The sequence below is a fragment of the Peromyscus eremicus genome, chromosome 2, assembly GCF_949786415.1.
Source record: "Peromyscus eremicus chromosome 2, PerEre_H2_v1, whole genome shotgun sequence".
Classification (NCBI taxonomy): domain Eukaryota; kingdom Metazoa; phylum Chordata; class Mammalia; order Rodentia; family Cricetidae; genus Peromyscus; species Peromyscus eremicus.
This window is the reverse complement of record NC_081417.1, coordinates 149,310,733-149,327,550: the sequence shown is the minus strand read 5'-3', so window position 1 is coordinate 149,327,550 and position 16,818 is coordinate 149,310,733. Positions and strand designations below refer to the sequence as shown.

General features: G+C 41.9%; 1 protein-coding gene across 10 annotated transcripts in view; it reads right to left on the bottom strand.

Annotated features, from left to right (window-relative positions):
- Positions 1 to 878: 878 nt before the first annotated feature.
- The window catches only part of Hp1bp3 (heterochromatin protein 1 binding protein 3), a 31,198-nt gene continuing 15,258 nt past the window's right edge, over positions 879 to 16,818 (bottom strand). For all 10 annotated transcript variants that reach the window (XM_059255255.1, XM_059255257.1, XM_059255252.1 and 7 more), the window contains 6 exons: positions 16,391 to 16,542; positions 12,296 to 12,386; positions 9,574 to 9,733; positions 4,848 to 4,959; positions 3,573 to 3,701; positions 879 to 2,592 (listed from right to left, as the gene is read on the bottom strand). In XM_059255255.1, coding sequence (XP_059111238.1) covers positions 2,298 to 2,592; positions 3,573 to 3,701; positions 4,848 to 4,959; positions 9,574 to 9,733; positions 12,296 to 12,386; positions 16,391 to 16,542 — 939 coding nt within the window. In that variant the 3' untranslated portion in view covers positions 879 to 2,297. The remainder of the gene's footprint in view (positions 2,593 to 3,572; positions 3,702 to 4,847; positions 4,960 to 9,573; positions 9,734 to 12,295; positions 12,387 to 16,390; positions 16,543 to 16,818) is intronic.

The following is a 16,818-nucleotide window of genomic DNA, read 5'->3' as shown; positions in this document are numbered from 1 at the left end:
AATATGCATATTTTAAAGATATCTTGACTTCAAAATTTGGATGTAAGGATATTTTACTTTGGAAAGGAGACTCTGCTTTTGTTCCCACAGAAAGTCAAAGGCTATGGATATGTTCCAGATTAAGATACATCAGGTTTGACCAGCCAAGACTCCCTGAAAGGTCTCTGATGACACCATGGCCCAGATGATTCAACATCCAGAATGGTTTCAAGGCAACTGGCTCAGACGATACAGCCTCACGGACTACTCCATGATCCTAAAATTTTCTTTGTGTCCCCATAAGACACAGTGCCCCCCTCCAGCAGGAAGTAGTAAGAGAAGCTACGCCCAAATTCCCAAATTATATGTAATTTTACTTTGTTAAGGTTAAAACCTTCCTTTTTGGAAAAAAAAAAAGGGGGAAGTGCTGTGGGATGTTCTGTATGGCAAATGTGTTGCTGATTAGTCAATAAATAAAATACTGATTGGCCATTGGCTAGGCAGGAAGTATAGGCGGGACAAGGAGGAGAATAAAGCTGGGAAGTGAAGGCTGAGTCAGAGAGACACTGCCAGCCGCCATGATGACAAACAGCATGTGAAGATACCGGTCAGCCACAAGCCACATGGCAAGGTACAGACTTATAGAAATGGATTAATTTAAGCTGTAAGAACAGTTAGCAAGAAGTCTGCCACGGCCATACAGTTTGTAAGCAATATAAGTCTCTGTGTTTACTTGGTTGGGTCTGAGTGGCTGTGGGACTGGCAGGTGAGAGATTTGTCCTGACTGTGGGCCAGGCAGGAAAACTTTAGCTACAATGGTATCCCTTACAGGAGTAGAGATTACAGGGCAGGCAATGTAAGCTACTCTTGAGAGTACACTGAACACTTTCCAACGTAAGTTGTAGTTCAGCAGCTTTTAAAACTTCATGTTTATTCATATTTCTCAAAATATATGTACATAAAAAAGGAAGATTTACAACAGGAAAGATTGCCTTACATGCAACACAAATCCCAATGACTCATGATGGGATCTCACAGGTTATGATCCAATTCAAGCCCGTTTTCTCAAGTCCATTTCCCAGCCATATATGTAAGCCGCAGGGATCCCAGGAGACACTGCAAATGGAATGCATCTCAAACAAACACCTTCTCCTCTGGCAGTGTGTAAGGGGCCAGAGGAGGTACATCAAAAAGTTTAAGACAATTAAAATGTCAAGTGCCACAGGGAAGGAATAAATGATAAGCAGAAACTGTATTTCTCAAGTAGAAAGCTAGTGCTATTTTACACAACTTCACAATATCCTAAAACAAATACAAACAAAAAGAGGGTTAGGTAGTACAGCTTCATTTGCTTCCCCCTCCTCTCTTCTGTTAAAATATCTCAAAAAGGAAACCATTTGCCTGATATCAAAAGTGCTATGGGCGAGGGGGGCACACACAGGTGAATCTGAAATCTGGTTATTTTAGCAAATTACATGTTTTACCACTTAACATTTCTACATTAGCAATGGGAACTCTCAAACAGGGGTTGACAACTTATGCCCCAAATATTAAAAATATATCTAGACATTTGATCGAGAATATTCTGTCATTTTTGGTAATATAAGCAACACCAGAATCAGATTCCTCGTATCTCTGTACTTCCCCTTCAGTCAAAACCAAGTGGTGCAGACAACTTGTGCTTGCTGTTAAGGGGACGACGCTCTGGGCAGCAAAGCGTGCTTGGCAACTGGTCAGAGCGACAAAAGGAGCGGAGATCTTCAGAATCTATGGGGTCACAGAGACTAGAGCTTCTTTCCAAAGCTAAAATGTCTCCGGCTCAAGCTGGCGAGAATGGTGAGTGGAGTGATTTTACAGCCAGGGTTAATCACCACAACTCTAACAAGTCTCCAGGCAGGGGCAATACCTCTCTGAAGTACGCCTGCTTCCTCTTGACTTCCAGCACCTGACCTATGGTGCTCACTACAAATATAAATCTGTGCAATTGTTTAGATTAACTTGAAGAGGAAACCCCAAATCGGACCATAAAAAAAGAGAAAGCATGAGGGCTGGGGTTAGGAGGAGCAAAAGGACTAGGGCAGATTACATAGTTCAGCCATGTCCAGGATTACTGCAGAAATTAAATGATGAAGAGGCAGGCACTGAGAACAGCACCTAAGCTAACAAATGTCTACATTGGTTTGTTTATAGTCCTTCCCACAATGCTCATATGGGAAGAAAAAAATAAAATTAAAAGCATCATAACTAAAACAAATGCACACTGACCTTATAAAATAAGATTTTGAATTCTATCATGATACCCTTTTTTCCTATAAAATTTACTTTTTTGCCTTGAAAGCCTTTTTCATGGTCGATCTGCCCTTGCTGGGCAGTTTCACTTCCTTTCTTGCACTGGCTGTGGGCTTTTTGGAGGAGCTCCCACTAGGCTTCTTGATGATTGAGGGTGAGGGTCTGGCTTTCTTGACAGGGGTCTTGGCCTTGGGGGGGGCTTTCTTGGGCAGTGGCCTCACTTTCCCTCTCTGGGCAGCAGGGACTTTACGCGCAGGCTTGGACCCTCTCTGCTTCATAGATGCAGTCTTTCCTTGGGACTTGGCTGGGGTTTTCTTCTGTAAGCTGTGAGAACAGAAGAATAAAAGTATTCACTCACTGCAGGAGAGAGTCACTTTGCCAGGACAAGTTCCTTTTGCTTAAAGAGAAGTAGCTTATGCAGAAATCACTATGTTGCCTGGCGGTGGTGGTGCATGCCTTTAATCCCAACACTCGGGAGGCAGAGGCAGGTAGATCTCTGTGAGTTTGAGGCCAGCCTAGTCTACAGAGTGAGTACCAGGAAAGGCGCAAAGCTACACAGAGAAACCCTGTCTCGAAGAAAGAAAGAAAAAAAAAAAAAAAAAAAAAGAAAGAAAAAGAAAAAAGAAATCACTATGTTAAAAACAAAAATTTGAGCTGGGCAGCTGTGGTGCATGCCTTTAATTCCAGCACTCAGAGCCAGGCGGATCTCTGAGTTTCAGGCCAGCCTGGTCTACTGAGCGAGATCCAGGACAGTCACCAAAACCACAATGAGAAACGCTGTCTCGAAAAACCAAAAAAAAAAAAACCCAGAAATTTGACTTGATTTCTCAATACAGGCATTACACGAATTTAACTGAATCACGGAAGTCTACAGCTGATTCCTTAGGATAATATGGAATTATTTTTCTTTGAATAAACTATAGACATATTTATTATGTTTGACCAAAGAAGACATTACTTATTCACACTGCCTGAATTTTCAAGGGAGAAGGTTATTTAAATATTACCCAAAGAATCTGAGAAGGATCTTAGTGGTTAAAACACATTCCTATGCTTAGCCCCTCCTATTAGTACCACTGTATTTTGAGTGATACTAGACACACACAGACAAGCACTCTACCACTGAGCTATGTCCCTGGGCCTTGTTTTACTTTTTGAGATAGAGTTTCAGTAATTGCCCACACTGGCCATGAATTTTCAATTTTCCTATCTCAGCCTCCCTAATAGCTGGAATTACAGGTCCAAATCTATTTTTAGCTCTGAGATATTGATTATTCTATCTCAACAGGTTCCTCATTTCATACCTTCTCTTGGGTGGTGGTTCTTCATCCTCCGAGTCTGCTGATGATTCATCCTCATCTTCATCCTCATCCTCATCTTCATCTTCATCTTTAGAACCATCTGGCTCTTTCTTTGGAAACAGAACTCCTGGGCTAAGGAGGGAAAAAGTAAAACAAAGTCTCATGTAGGATAAGGAAAATAATGTGAACCTAAAGCCTGTCACTAGACATACCCACTTCTAGTCACACCCCCTCGAACATGTCTGTCGTTAGGTTACAAATATCTGTTTACAATGTAACTTATTTTGAACACATGTACAAAGTCAGCATAAATCTAGGAAAGCTCCACATCATAGTTCATCTCCTTCCTCCCATCATGTCGTAGAAAGGACTCTTCTTCATTCAGTAAGCAGTCACTAGCCTACTGCCATGGGGATCTGCAACCAAACACACAGCATGGTCTGCAGAACAGTGACCATGTTTGCCCTACAGTATCAGCAAAGAACTCAAAGGCTAATAAAACTCTTCAAAGTTTCAGAGAATTTGGGCAAGAATCTTGTCCTCTAAACTCTTCTGTAATTTTTATTAGTATGTCCATTAAAACATGTATATGACCTAACTATTCAATTTACTATTTAATGTCTGAAAATTCAAGTATACATGTCTATGTTTTAAGAATTATGGGGGTTGGGGATTTAGCTCAGTGGTAGCGCGCTTGCCTAGAAGCACAAGGCCCTGGGTTCGAACCTCAGCTCCAAAAAAAAAAAAGAATTATGTAATAAAGTGTCACTGCAGAGCTGCTGAAGCAAGAGCCTCACAGCACAGGCTATGGTCTTACTAGCAATGAAAGGGTAAGAGGGTTTCAGTACCAACACACATATATACACGGCTGTTAAGAGCTTCATGTATGTTTCTGTTTCGACAATTAAATACATCATCAACAGGAGACAGGTTTTTCCAATAAAAGTTTGAAGAGCGCCGAGTTATGATTCGTGGAAACAGGCAAGGTTCTCACCATCTGATTTTCTGGACAATTACAGTATTTCATTCTCTGGTAATCTGACTGTTGCTACCATTTCAGAAGATGAAGAATGAGCAGTCAACTCTCCAAGAGCTTGCTAACTAGCAGCTCTTCTAGGACAGTAGAGACGCCTGTGCTAGTGTGAACCTTTTGTAGTCGTTATTTTCAGGTATCTCCAGTTCAGGGTAACAGTAATGAGGCAAACACATGGACCCAAGGCTGTAACCTGGACTCAGATTCAAGCACACAGCGGCCAGCGCTTCGCTTTGGGGCCTCACCTGGGGTGATAGGGGAAGCACAGCTGGAAGGTGCCGCTAAACCCCTTCCCCGAGATCTGCTCCATCCACCCATTCTTCTCACACTTCTGCAGAGTTTTCTTCAGCAAATGCACTTTACAACAGATTCAAGAATAAAGAAAAAGTTTAGCTATTCAGATTCGGTCAATCAACCACAATTAAATGCAAACCAAGTCAACACTGATCACACACAGTAACTAGTATATGTAAGTCCTTTCTGCCTAAATGTATCAATTAGTTCAGAAAATATTGCCGGGCGGTGGTGGCGCACGCCTTTAATCCCAGCACGGGAGGCAGAGGCAGGAGGATCTCTGTGAGTTTGAGGCCAGCCTGGGCTACAGAGTTCCAGGAAAGGCGCAAAGCTACACAGAGAAACCCTGTCTTGGGAAAGAAAAAAAAATATTTTGTGCCCATAAATTTGACAAGATATATTGAAAAAATACAAACAGCCATTAGAATCCAATGAGTCAAAAAATTTTTCACAGAAAAGGATAACAAGTGTCTAGAGTGAAATCAATGTCTTGATTCTAGAGGTCAAGAATCTTGTCCTTGGATAATACATAACTGGTTAATAACAATTCTGAATTAAAATTTCCAGTTCTACTCCTCTAAGCATCCAATGCGTAACCTCGATTACACACCAATGTCATCTCAGAACTATATATAAAGATAAGCAGGGCTGGGGAGACAGCTCCATTGGTAAAGTGCCTGAGTTCAGGTTCTTAGCACACAAGCGCAACGCAGACATGGCAATGCGCATCTGCAACCCTAGAACTAGCAGGTGGGGACAGGCAGATTCATGGAGCTCAGTGGCATTGTGGCCACATGCACATGAGTACACATACTAACTATACACACAGAGACGTAACACACATACAAAAGAGGAATAAAGTGACAAGACAACGGAATAGCTCCCGAGGACTTATAATCCTCATTCTCATACAAAGACACATAAAAAATATAATAAGATAATTAAATTAATAAAAGACAAAGCCTTAGTATCAGTGAAACTGAAAAGGTTACTAATAGGCTTCCTGGCTTGTGGTGGTGGTATCTATAAGCCCAGCTACTTGGGAGGCTAGGGCAAAGGATTTTGAGTTCAAAGCCAGTCTGGGCTATAACCCCCCAACCTTTCTCTGCATAACCCTGATGTCCTGGCACTTGCTCTGCAGTTCTCTCTCTGTAAGCTGGCCTTTAACTCAGAGATCTGCCTGCCTCTGCCTCCCAAATTCTGGGACTAGTGCCAGCACCATCTAGCCAACTTGGACTACTTAATGAGACTACATTAAAAAAGAATTGTTTTTTGTTGTTGTGTTTTCAAGACAAGGTTTCTCAGTGTAACCACTCTGGTGGTCCTGGAACTGGTTCTGTGGACCAGGCTGGCTTCAAACTCACAGAGATCTGCCTGCCTCTGCCTCCCGAATGCTGGGATTAAAAGCATGTGCCACCACTGCCCAGCAAAAAAAGGAAAATTCTTCAGACCAAGTGTAATGGCACATGCCCTTACTTTAAGTACTCAGGAGGCATACAGATCTCTAAGTTCGAGGTCAGCCTGGTTTACACAGTGATTTCTAGGCCAGCTAGGGCTCATAGCTGAGACCCTCTCTCAAAACACAAAACCCCACATACTTCAACATTATGTTCCTTTCTTTTATTGAGATAGGATGTTGCATTGTTACTAGACTGGTCTCAAATGACTGGGCTTGAGTGAGCCTTCTACCTAAGCCTCAAGTAGCAGAGACTATATAGCATGGACCATCACATCATGCAAAAAATTACTTAAATAGGGGCTGGAGAGATGGTGCAATGGTTAAGAGCAGTAGCTGCTCTTCCAGAGGACCCAGGTTCAACCCTCAGCACCCACATGGCCACTCAGAACTGTCTATAACTCCAGTTCCAAAGGACCTGACATCCTCACATTCAGGCAAAACACAAATGCACATAAATCTTTTAAAAATTTACTTAAATAAAATATACTAGTTTGTCGTTTCTATTAGTCACACAATTTCCATATTGCTGTGGGATGTTCTGTATGGCAAATGTGTTACTGATTAGTCAATAAATAAAACACTGATTGGCCATTGGCTAGGCAGGAAGTGTAGGCGGGACAAGGAGGAGAATAAAGCTGGGAAGTGGAAGGCTGAGTCAGAAAGACACTGCCAGCTGCCACGATGAGAAACAGCATGTGAAGATGCCGGTAAGCCACGAGCCATGTGGCAAGGTATAGATTAATGGAAATGAATTAATTTAAGCTGTAAGAACAGTTAGCAAGAAGCCTGCCACGGCCATACAGTTTGTAACCAGTATAAGTCTCTGTGCTTACTTGGTTGGGTCTGAGTGGCTGTGGGACTGGCAGGTGAGAGAGATTTGTCCTGACTGTGGGCCAGGCAGGAAAACTTAAGCTACAAATGGCATCCAACGTGGTGGCAAGAGTTTCCACCTAAAACCTGAGAAAAGATTCTAAAATGGAGCTAAAAACAGTTCCTAACTGTCTCTCTCAAATGAGCGGCAGCTGCCGGTTTGAGCTACTATCTACTATGGTGGGTTCCTGGCGTTTGTGCTCGACCTGCCATATGGTGGGAATGAGGCCTCTGCAAGTGGCACATTAAGCTGCATGGTAGATTTAGCCTTTGCTAGTACAAAACAAAAAAAGAGGTTTCTGGGCTACATGCTGCTTGAATAAAAGCATAAAGACCCACTATAGCTCCCAGAGCTGGTGGTAAATGTAGCCATGTTGGGAAGCTGAGGTGGGCGGAGCCAGCAGCCACAGCTGCTGCAGTTTAAAGCAAGAGATTCACAATAAGACAGATTCAGATGTAATAGTTTACAATGTGTGTAAAATATACGTAGGCTTGAAAGAGAAAAAAAAGGTGATAGATACAGTTATAGAAACAAATACATAGTTTAAAAAATAAAGTGTTTAAAGAGACAGTAAAATTAATATAAAAATAAGCCACGTAAAGATGAATATTACACAGAGAATCTGGATTGTGTTGTCTTTGAGACTTTTAACTGCAGAAAAACATTTGATTGTAAAAGATGTTGAGTTAAACAAATATGTATATTTTAAAGGTACCTTGACTTCAAAATTTGGATATAAGGATATGTTACTTTGGAAAAGAGTCTCTGCTTTTGTTTCCACAGAAAGCCAGAGGCTATGGATTTGTTCCAGATTAAGATACATCAGGTTTGACCAGCCAAGACCCCCTGAAAGGTCTCCGATGACACCATGGCCCAGATGATTCAACATCCAGAATGGTTTGAAGGCATCTGGCTCAGATGATACAGCCTCATGGACTATTCCATAATTCTAAAATTTTGTTTCCCCATAAGATACAGCGACCCCCCTCCAGCAGGAAGTAGTAAGAGAAGCTACGCCCAAATTCCCAAATTATATGTAATTTTACTTTGTTAAGGTTAAAACCTTCCTTTTGGAAAAAAAAAAAGGGGGAAAAGAACAGTTAGCAAGAAGCCTGCCACGGCCATACAGTTTGTAACCAGTATAAGTCTCTGTGCTTACTTGGTTGGGTCTGAGCGGTTGTGGGACTGGCAGGTGAGAGAGATTTGTCCTGAGTGTGGGCCAGGCAGGAAAACTCTAGCTACACCATATTCTAGACACTAAATCCTTACACGCTTTCCTGGTAGCTCTTGATAAGGGGCCAACCTTGCCACTCTCTCAGAACATTCGAAAATGCTGCTAAGTATTGAATTACAGACTAGTCTCTAATCTCAAAGCACTACTTCTGGTAAACGTAATGTACTGAGATAACGTTATAGGGAGTAAGTCAATAACAACCTGGAGTAACTGCAAATTAACCAAAAGCCTCAGTAATACCAGCAAACCTAGCATCTGAGGATCCTGAGTTCCATGCCAGCCTAGATGAAACAATGAGACATTATCTCAAAAATGAAACCTTAAGGGGTGGAGAGATGGCTCAGCAGTGAGAAGTGCTTTCTGCTCTTCCACAGAACCTGAGTTTGATCCCAGCACTCATGTTCAGGTCACTTACAAGCACCTATAACTCTAGCTATAGGTGATCTAATACCTTCTTCTGACCTCTGCAGGTACTGACACGTGTGGCACACATTCACACAAACATATACACATACACGTAAATAAAAATAAAATCTCTTTAAAAAGCATAAAAATCAGTGAAAGAGAAGTCTTGATTTCTTCTAATTCTTTTTTTTCCTTTTCCTTTTCTTTTTTTGTTTTGTTTTGTTTTTCGAGACAGGGTTTCTCTGTGTAGCTTTGGAGCCTATCCTGGAACTTACTCTGTAGACCAGGCTGGCTTCGAACTCACAGAGATCCATTTGCCACTGTCTCCAGAGTGCTGGGATTAAAGACGTGCATCACCACCACCCGGCTTTATTTCTTTTTATAAATGATAAATCTGTAATGCCTCCCCTCTTAATAGAATTTTGAATTTTTATTTATTTGTATTTTATGTATGAATGCTCTGCTTGCCAGCAGAGGGCATCAGATCCTATTACAGATGGTTGCGAGCCACCAGGTGGCTGCTGGGAATTGAACTTGGAACCTCTGGAAAAGTATTCAGTGCTCTTAACCACTGAGCCATCTCTCCTGGGGGGGGGCACACCCCCCTTAGTTTTCAGTCAGTAATAAATGCTTCAGCATTAATAGCATGATCTTCTCTATGAGAACATTCCTCTAGTCCCATATAATGCACATAGCTCTGACTCTTACTTTGATAGTTAGAATTGGTCCCTGGGTGGTTCTCCAGGACGTACTTCTTCAGAGCAGTGGTGGAACAGGTCTTCGGTTCATTCATGGCAGCAATGGCAGACAAGATTGCATATTCCATCAGGCTTCCACCAAGCAGGGGTTTCTCCCCTGATTTCTTCAGCTGTTTTCCAAGGAGGAAGAGAAAAGCATCAAGACAACACTCTCCCAAAGCAGGTCAAGACAAGACTCCTCTGCACCAGGTGGGTCGGAGCTCCTGCATCAGCACAGATATGTTTTACAATGAATTATCAGGTCAGGGCTTTCTCCTCCCGCTCACAAGGTTTCAACTTCACTGAGGAGTCCCAACCCTCTCTTGGATTATTTTCTTCTTCCATCAAACCCTCCAACTACCCTAAAACAGCAGTAGATACTGTAAACCCAAAGAGACTGACATCCTTATGCCTACATCCATTCTACATCCTTATGCCCTGTGCCATGAAAAATACTGACAAATATTTAAGGGATCATACAACAGAAAATTACATGGCCTAATTCCAGGCTGACACTAAGAAATAAAGATTACTAACAATGAAGCTGGACATGGTGGCATATACCTTTATCCCAGCACTCGGAGGCAGAGGTAGATGGATCTCTGAGTTTGAGGCCAGTATGGTCTACATAATGAGTTCTAGGACAGGAAAAAAAAAAAAAAAAAAAAAAAGTAACAATAAGCCAAATAGGAAAAGAAAACCATGCTTTATACTACAATGCTTTATAGTACTGGCTTACTTATTTTTTTTAGACAGGGCTTCAGGTATCAAAGTCTGGCCTCAAACTTATATGGAAATATGGCTTATTCAGCAAACTCTTGTCTAGCATACATGAAGCCCTGTGTTCAAACACCAACAGCCCATAAACCAGTGATGGTAGCATATGCCTGCAACCCCAGGACTTAGAGACAGAGCAGGAGCATCACAAGTTTAAAGTCATCCTCAACTATATATAAAGTTCAAGGCTAGCCTGGGCCTGTCACAAAAAAGGAAAAGCCACAAAAGCAGAGAAAATATTTCAAGTTCTATATTGATTAGGGACTTTTATCTATAATAAAATGCTCCTAAAAAATGTTCAATTTTTTTGTTTTTTGTTTTCTTTGAGACAGTTTCTCTGTGTGGCCCTGGCTATCCTGGAACACACTATGTAGATCAGGCTGGCCTCAAATTCAGAGATCCGCCTGCCTCTGCCTCCCAAGTATTGGGATTAAAGGTGAACGGCACCATGGCCCTGCTCAAATGCTCATTTTTTTTTTTAATGGGCAAAAAGACATTAATAACTATTTCACCAAAGGAAATGAACAAACAACCAGTAAGCGTGGTATTAGTAACCATTAGGAAAATGCCCATCCACACCTCAAGAGAACACTTCATCTCTACTGGCATGGATCTTGTACCAAGGAAAATAACAAGGTTGGTGACAAAGATATGGAGAAACCACAGGTTGGACGGGAATGTAAAAAGGGTGTGGTCCACTCACTCTATGGCTAGCAAGTCTACTCCTAGCTACTGACTTCACTGAAATAAAGCATATATCTACACAAGGCACTTGGATACCAATGTTCACGGTAGTATACATAACTAACTAAAAAAGGAGAAATAATCCAAATATGCAACTCACAGGTGGATAAACTAGGTACTGATAGAAGCTACCACATGGAAAAACTCATCTTTGAGTTTTATTTATGCTAAGTAACAAGCCAAATACAAAAGGCCACACAATAATTGCATCATATGAAATGTGAAACAGACCTTATAGGTTGTCTGAAGCTAGAGGTAAAAATTAGAAGCCAGGTGGTGGTAGCACACACCTTTAATTCCTGCAATTGGGAGGCAGAGGCAGGTGGATCTCTGAGTTTGAGGTCAGCCTGGTCTGCAGAGCAAGTTCCAGGACAGCTAGGGCCACACAGAGAAACTTTGTCTCATAAAAACAAATCAAAAAAAGTTAATATGAAATGTCCAGTTTTCCAAAATTTTATTATTAATTTATTGATGGGTATGTATGTGGATGCACACATGCCATGACACATGTGGAGATCAGAGGACAACTTGCAAGAGTTGCTTCTCTCACTCTACCACATGGCTCCTAGGACAGAACTCACAGGTCATTAGACTTGGTAGCTGCTGAGTCATGTAGTGGTATTTGCTCTGCCCATGACTTTGGGCTATATGGCCCAAAGGAGGTGGTGCTTCTTGCCTTTTAAGTGACCTCTTAAAAGGAAAGGGAGAAGGCTCTGCTGCCTCCTCCTTCCTGGTGTGATGGAACTGCCAGGTGGATTAGCTCCTGGTCAGATCATAGGACGACTTCAGCTGTCTGCTCGGTTCTGTATTCGTGAGTGTATTGCTTCAGTTTACCCTAATAAATCTCCCTAATACTCCTTAACAGACTCCATGGATTCTCGCATTAGAGTCATCTTTCTAGTTCTTTCTGTTTTGAGACATGACCTCACTATGTAGCTCTTGCTGGTTTTGAATTTGAAATCTTCCTACCTCCGTTTCCTGAGACCTGGGATTACAGGTGTGTGCCACCATGTTTGGTTCTTAGTTTTAATTTATAATTTAATAAATACTGAGAGATGTTAACATATATAAACAAAATCTTTGAGGGTCTTCAACACAGTTTGAGAATAAAAGAGGTTCTGAAACCCAAACTTTGCAAACCATTCTCAACAATCAAGACGTCAGCTTCTAACCTGGAATGTCCCCGAAGCACCTTTGCCAGTTATCTGCTCTAACTGGCCTCTCTCTACTGCTCTCTGCAGAGCATTCTTCAACAACTGGGGCCTGTAGAAAGAAACAAAACAGAGTGATAAATCTGTCAGTGAAAGAAAACTGCAGAAATAGATCCAGGTCTATTTCCAGATCTAAACTTGTAATTCCTGTTATGTGTATATCCTTTAAAATGAACAAAATAACACCAAACTGCTGGCATCCTGAACAAGTAGAATTTCTTTCCTCTTAAAAGAAGCTATTATTGATACATATATAATCCTTACCACACAGAACAAACTTTTCTAACTGCCATAGTGTGCCCAAACCCTGTAATTTAGTACCATCAGATGAATGCCCTGAGCAATGAAATAAAGCAAAGATATCTCTTTTTCCCCCTAATGGGGGTTAACTTGCTATGTTGACCAGGCCACACAAGGTTTTGGCTTTAATTATACCAACCAAATTCATGTGTGTGATATGTTAAGAATACTTAAAAAGTCATTTTGGAGATAACTGATCGGTCCTGAGGAATAGCATCTGAAGTGCTCTGGCCTCCACATGTACGTGTACATACACGTGAGCTTGTACCCCCCTCACACACGTGCACACCCAATCACCCCCAAAAGAAAAACAAGGTAGTAAGGGATTCTGAGAGCATCCTAACATGGGATGATAAGCAGACAGCAATCATTTATGCTGACTCCGCTATGATCGCAGACTTCCAGACTGTGGGAAGCAAACTACTGTTGTGTGTAAGCCAGCACAATGATGATGACGACAAAGCAAAAAAAGCAGCCACTGCAATGACTTCAAAGACCTGAGGTGGCCAATGACATGGCTCAGCCAATAAAGGCCTTTGTCAGGCCTTAAGACCTGAGTTCACTCACATTGTAGAAGAATCGACCTCCACAACTGTTCTGTGGCATTTGCACCTCACACAAATACATAGTAAAAACTTTTTTTAAGAAGAAAAAAAAAATTAGCCAGAGATGGAAAGAACACTGGCTGCTTTTCCAGAGGACGAGGTTGAATTCCCAGGCCCTACATGCTGGCTCACAGCCACCTGTAACTTCAATCCCAGGGGTCCAACTCCCTCTTCTGGCTCCTACAGGTACTGCAAGCAGGTGGTGCATAGTCATACATGCAAGCAAACACTCAGATATAAAATAGAATAGCCTGAGATATGTGAGATCCTACCTCAAAAAAAAAAAAAAAAAAAAAAAAAAGAAAGAAAGAAAAGAAAAGAAAGAAAGAGGACTCCATTGTGACTTGAGAAAAGCAATATGGTCTTACAGAAGAAAAAGGGGAAAGAGCTTCAATAAAAAGGTGATGGAGCCGGGTGGTGGGGGCATACACCTTTAATCCCAGTACTCAGGAGGCAAGGTCTTATGTAGACCAGGCTGGCCTATAACTCACAGAGATCCGCTTGCCTGTGACCCCTAAATTCTGGGATTAAAGGTGTGCATCACCACTGCCCAGTTTCTATCTTTTTTGTTTGTTTGTTTGTTTGTTTGTTTTCGAGACAGGGGTTCTCTGTGTAGTTTTGGTGTCTGTCCTGGATCTCACTCTGCAGACCAGGCTGGCCTCGAACTCAAGAGATCTGCCTGCCTCTGCCTCTGCCTCCTGAGTGCTGGGATTAAAGGCGTACCACTGTAAGGCCAAGTTTTTTGGTTTTTTAATATTTATTTTTATGTTTATGGGTATTCTGCCTGCATATATGTATGTCTGCACTATGTGAATGCCTGGTATCTGAGGAGGCATCAAATCCCCTGGAACTGGATGGCTGTGAGCTACCATATGGGTACTGGGAATCAAACCTGGGTTCTCTGAAGAATAGCCAGTGGTCCTAACCATGGACCTAACCATCTCTCTTCTAGCCCAACATGGAAAGAGTTACAAGGACTGGGAAGATGGCTCTGTGGGTCTGGTGGTTTGAATGAGACTGGCTCCCATGGGCTCCTATGTTTGAATACTTGGTTCCCAGTTGCTGGAACTGTTTGAGAGGATTAGAGGGTGTAGCCTTGTTAAGGGAGGTGTGTCACAGGGATGGACTTTGAGGTTTCAAAGGACTGGTGCCATTCTCAGTGTGCCTTTGCTGTGCAATCATGGACTCTAATGACCTGAACTTGTAAGAAGCCCAATTCAGCCGGGCGTTGGTGGCGCACGCCTTTAATCCCAGCACTCCGGAGGCAGAGGCAGGTGGATCTCTGTGAGTTCGAGGCCAGCCTGGTCTCCAAAGCGAGTTCCAGAAAAGGCGCAAAGCAACAGAGAAACCTTGTCTCGAAAAACCAAAAAAAAAAAAAAAAAAGAAAAAAAGAAGCCCAATTCAACATTTTCTTTTGTAAATTCCCTTGGTCATGGTGTGTTGTCACAGCAATAGAAAAGAAACTAAGACTGTGTAAAATGCTTGCCACATAAGTATAAGGATTCAAGTTCAGATAAACAGATACCATGTAAAAGCCCAGTGGGTGTGGTGGTCCATCGGTATTCCCAGCTTAGAGGCAGAAACAAACTCTTGGATCAAGCTGGTTAGCCAGACTAGCCAGAGAGTTCAGTGGGACAACCAAGACAGACACTACTTCAGATTAGCATCTACTTCAGATCGCTAATGTGTGCAGATGTATCTGAACACACAAACACATGCCCCCATATATATTCCAAATGCACATGCACAGATGTGTGAGAGTGTGGTAGTACACACTGAGTCCATCACTTGGGAGGAGAAAGCAAGGGGATTAGTAACTCAAGGCCATCCTCTATTACATAGTAAGTTTGTGGCCAGCCTGGGCTACATGAAACCCTATCTCAAAACAAAACCACAATAAGAGCCAGGTGGTAGGGGCACACACCTTTAATCCCAGTGTTTGGGAGGCAGAACTGCTGAGTTCAAGGCCAGCCTAGTCTACAGAGCTAGTTCTAGGACAGCCAAGGCTACACAAAGACACACTCTGTCTTGAAAACCAACAAGATCAACAAAAGAAAAAGTTACAGATGACTCTATATAACCACACTTTCTGCAGGAGCAACTGGATCACAAACATTCAGGCAGGGAAGCTATATGGTACACTGAATACACATACTTTTCCCTTACCATTATTTTATATATCATAAAACCTATTTATAGCCGGGTGGCGGTGGTGGCGCACGCCTTTAATCCCAGCACTTGGGAGGCAGAGGCAGGCGGATCTCTGTGAGTTCGAGGCCAGCCTGGTCTACAAAGCGAGTTCCAGGAAAGGCGCAAAGCTACACAGAGAAACCCTGTCTCGAAAAAACAAAAAAAAACCAAAAAAAAACAAAAACAAAAAAAACAAAAAAAATGAAACAAAAAAACCCCAAAACCTATTTATATAACAATTATATTAGGTATTTTAAGTGTTCTAAGGAAGATTTAAAGTATACAGGAGGGCAAGACCAATGGTGCAAGTCTATAATGCCATCTACTTAGTAGGCTAAGGCAGGAGAATCACAAGTTTAAGGTATGTCTAGGCAATTTAATGCAACAATGTCTTAAAATAAAATGTAAAGAAGGCCAGGATACAGTTGTAGAGGCTTGTCTAGCATGCACGAGGCTCTAGCTTCAATTTTCAGTACTGAAAAGTAAACACACAGAAGCCAGGCATAATTCTATTACTAAGGCAAAAGCACAAAGACTATGAGTTTGATGACAGTGTAGGCTACACAGTGAGCTCCTATCTTAAAAACAACAGAAATTATACATGAAGATGCATACTGTATCACTCACAGACAGGACTATGTAAAGCATATGCTTGAACATTTGTAGGACTTTGGCATCAAGGAGGCTACTGGAACCAAACCCTCCACAGATACTGATTGAGGGACACCTAGACTCTAGTAGGATCATGTGAGAGTATGTAGTTTGGGTTTAAAAAACAAACCAACCAAAGAACAGCAACAAAAGCCCTGACACATGACATAAAAAAGAAAACATGGGAAATTAGGAGACAGGAAGTTTTACTTCTATTTCCCCCGAAAGAAACCCTTCTTAATATTTCATCTATGTCCTTTCTCAAGAACAGCAGCACGCCCTGCTTTGGAGTCCAGGGCATGGCTAGTACCTGATGTCCACTCTAAGCTTAGGGTAATACTGAGACACGTATTTCCTGATGAGACTGTAGGACGCTTCTTTAGGTTCACAAAGTCGAGTAAAGGCCAATGGGAGAATATCTTCCAGTTTGACTTGTGGTTCTGGATCCACTGCTGAGCCCTTCTGCAACACAGCACCAAAAGTTAATCCTTACACAACAGACAGCTGTCAGTCCATGTTACCTACACCTTCAGGGCTTTCTGCCATCACTGTCAAATCAACTGGCAAATAGAAAAGTACTTTCTCCCATATTCAAATAAATCAGAGCATAAGGTATGGATTGTAGCAATTGTCAGATAATAATTTCAGATTCGAAGAATAAAAAATACACACAGAAATCAAAGGAAAAAAATCGAGTTATTTAAAGGTCTACTTTCACTCTTCATTTCCAGTAACCAA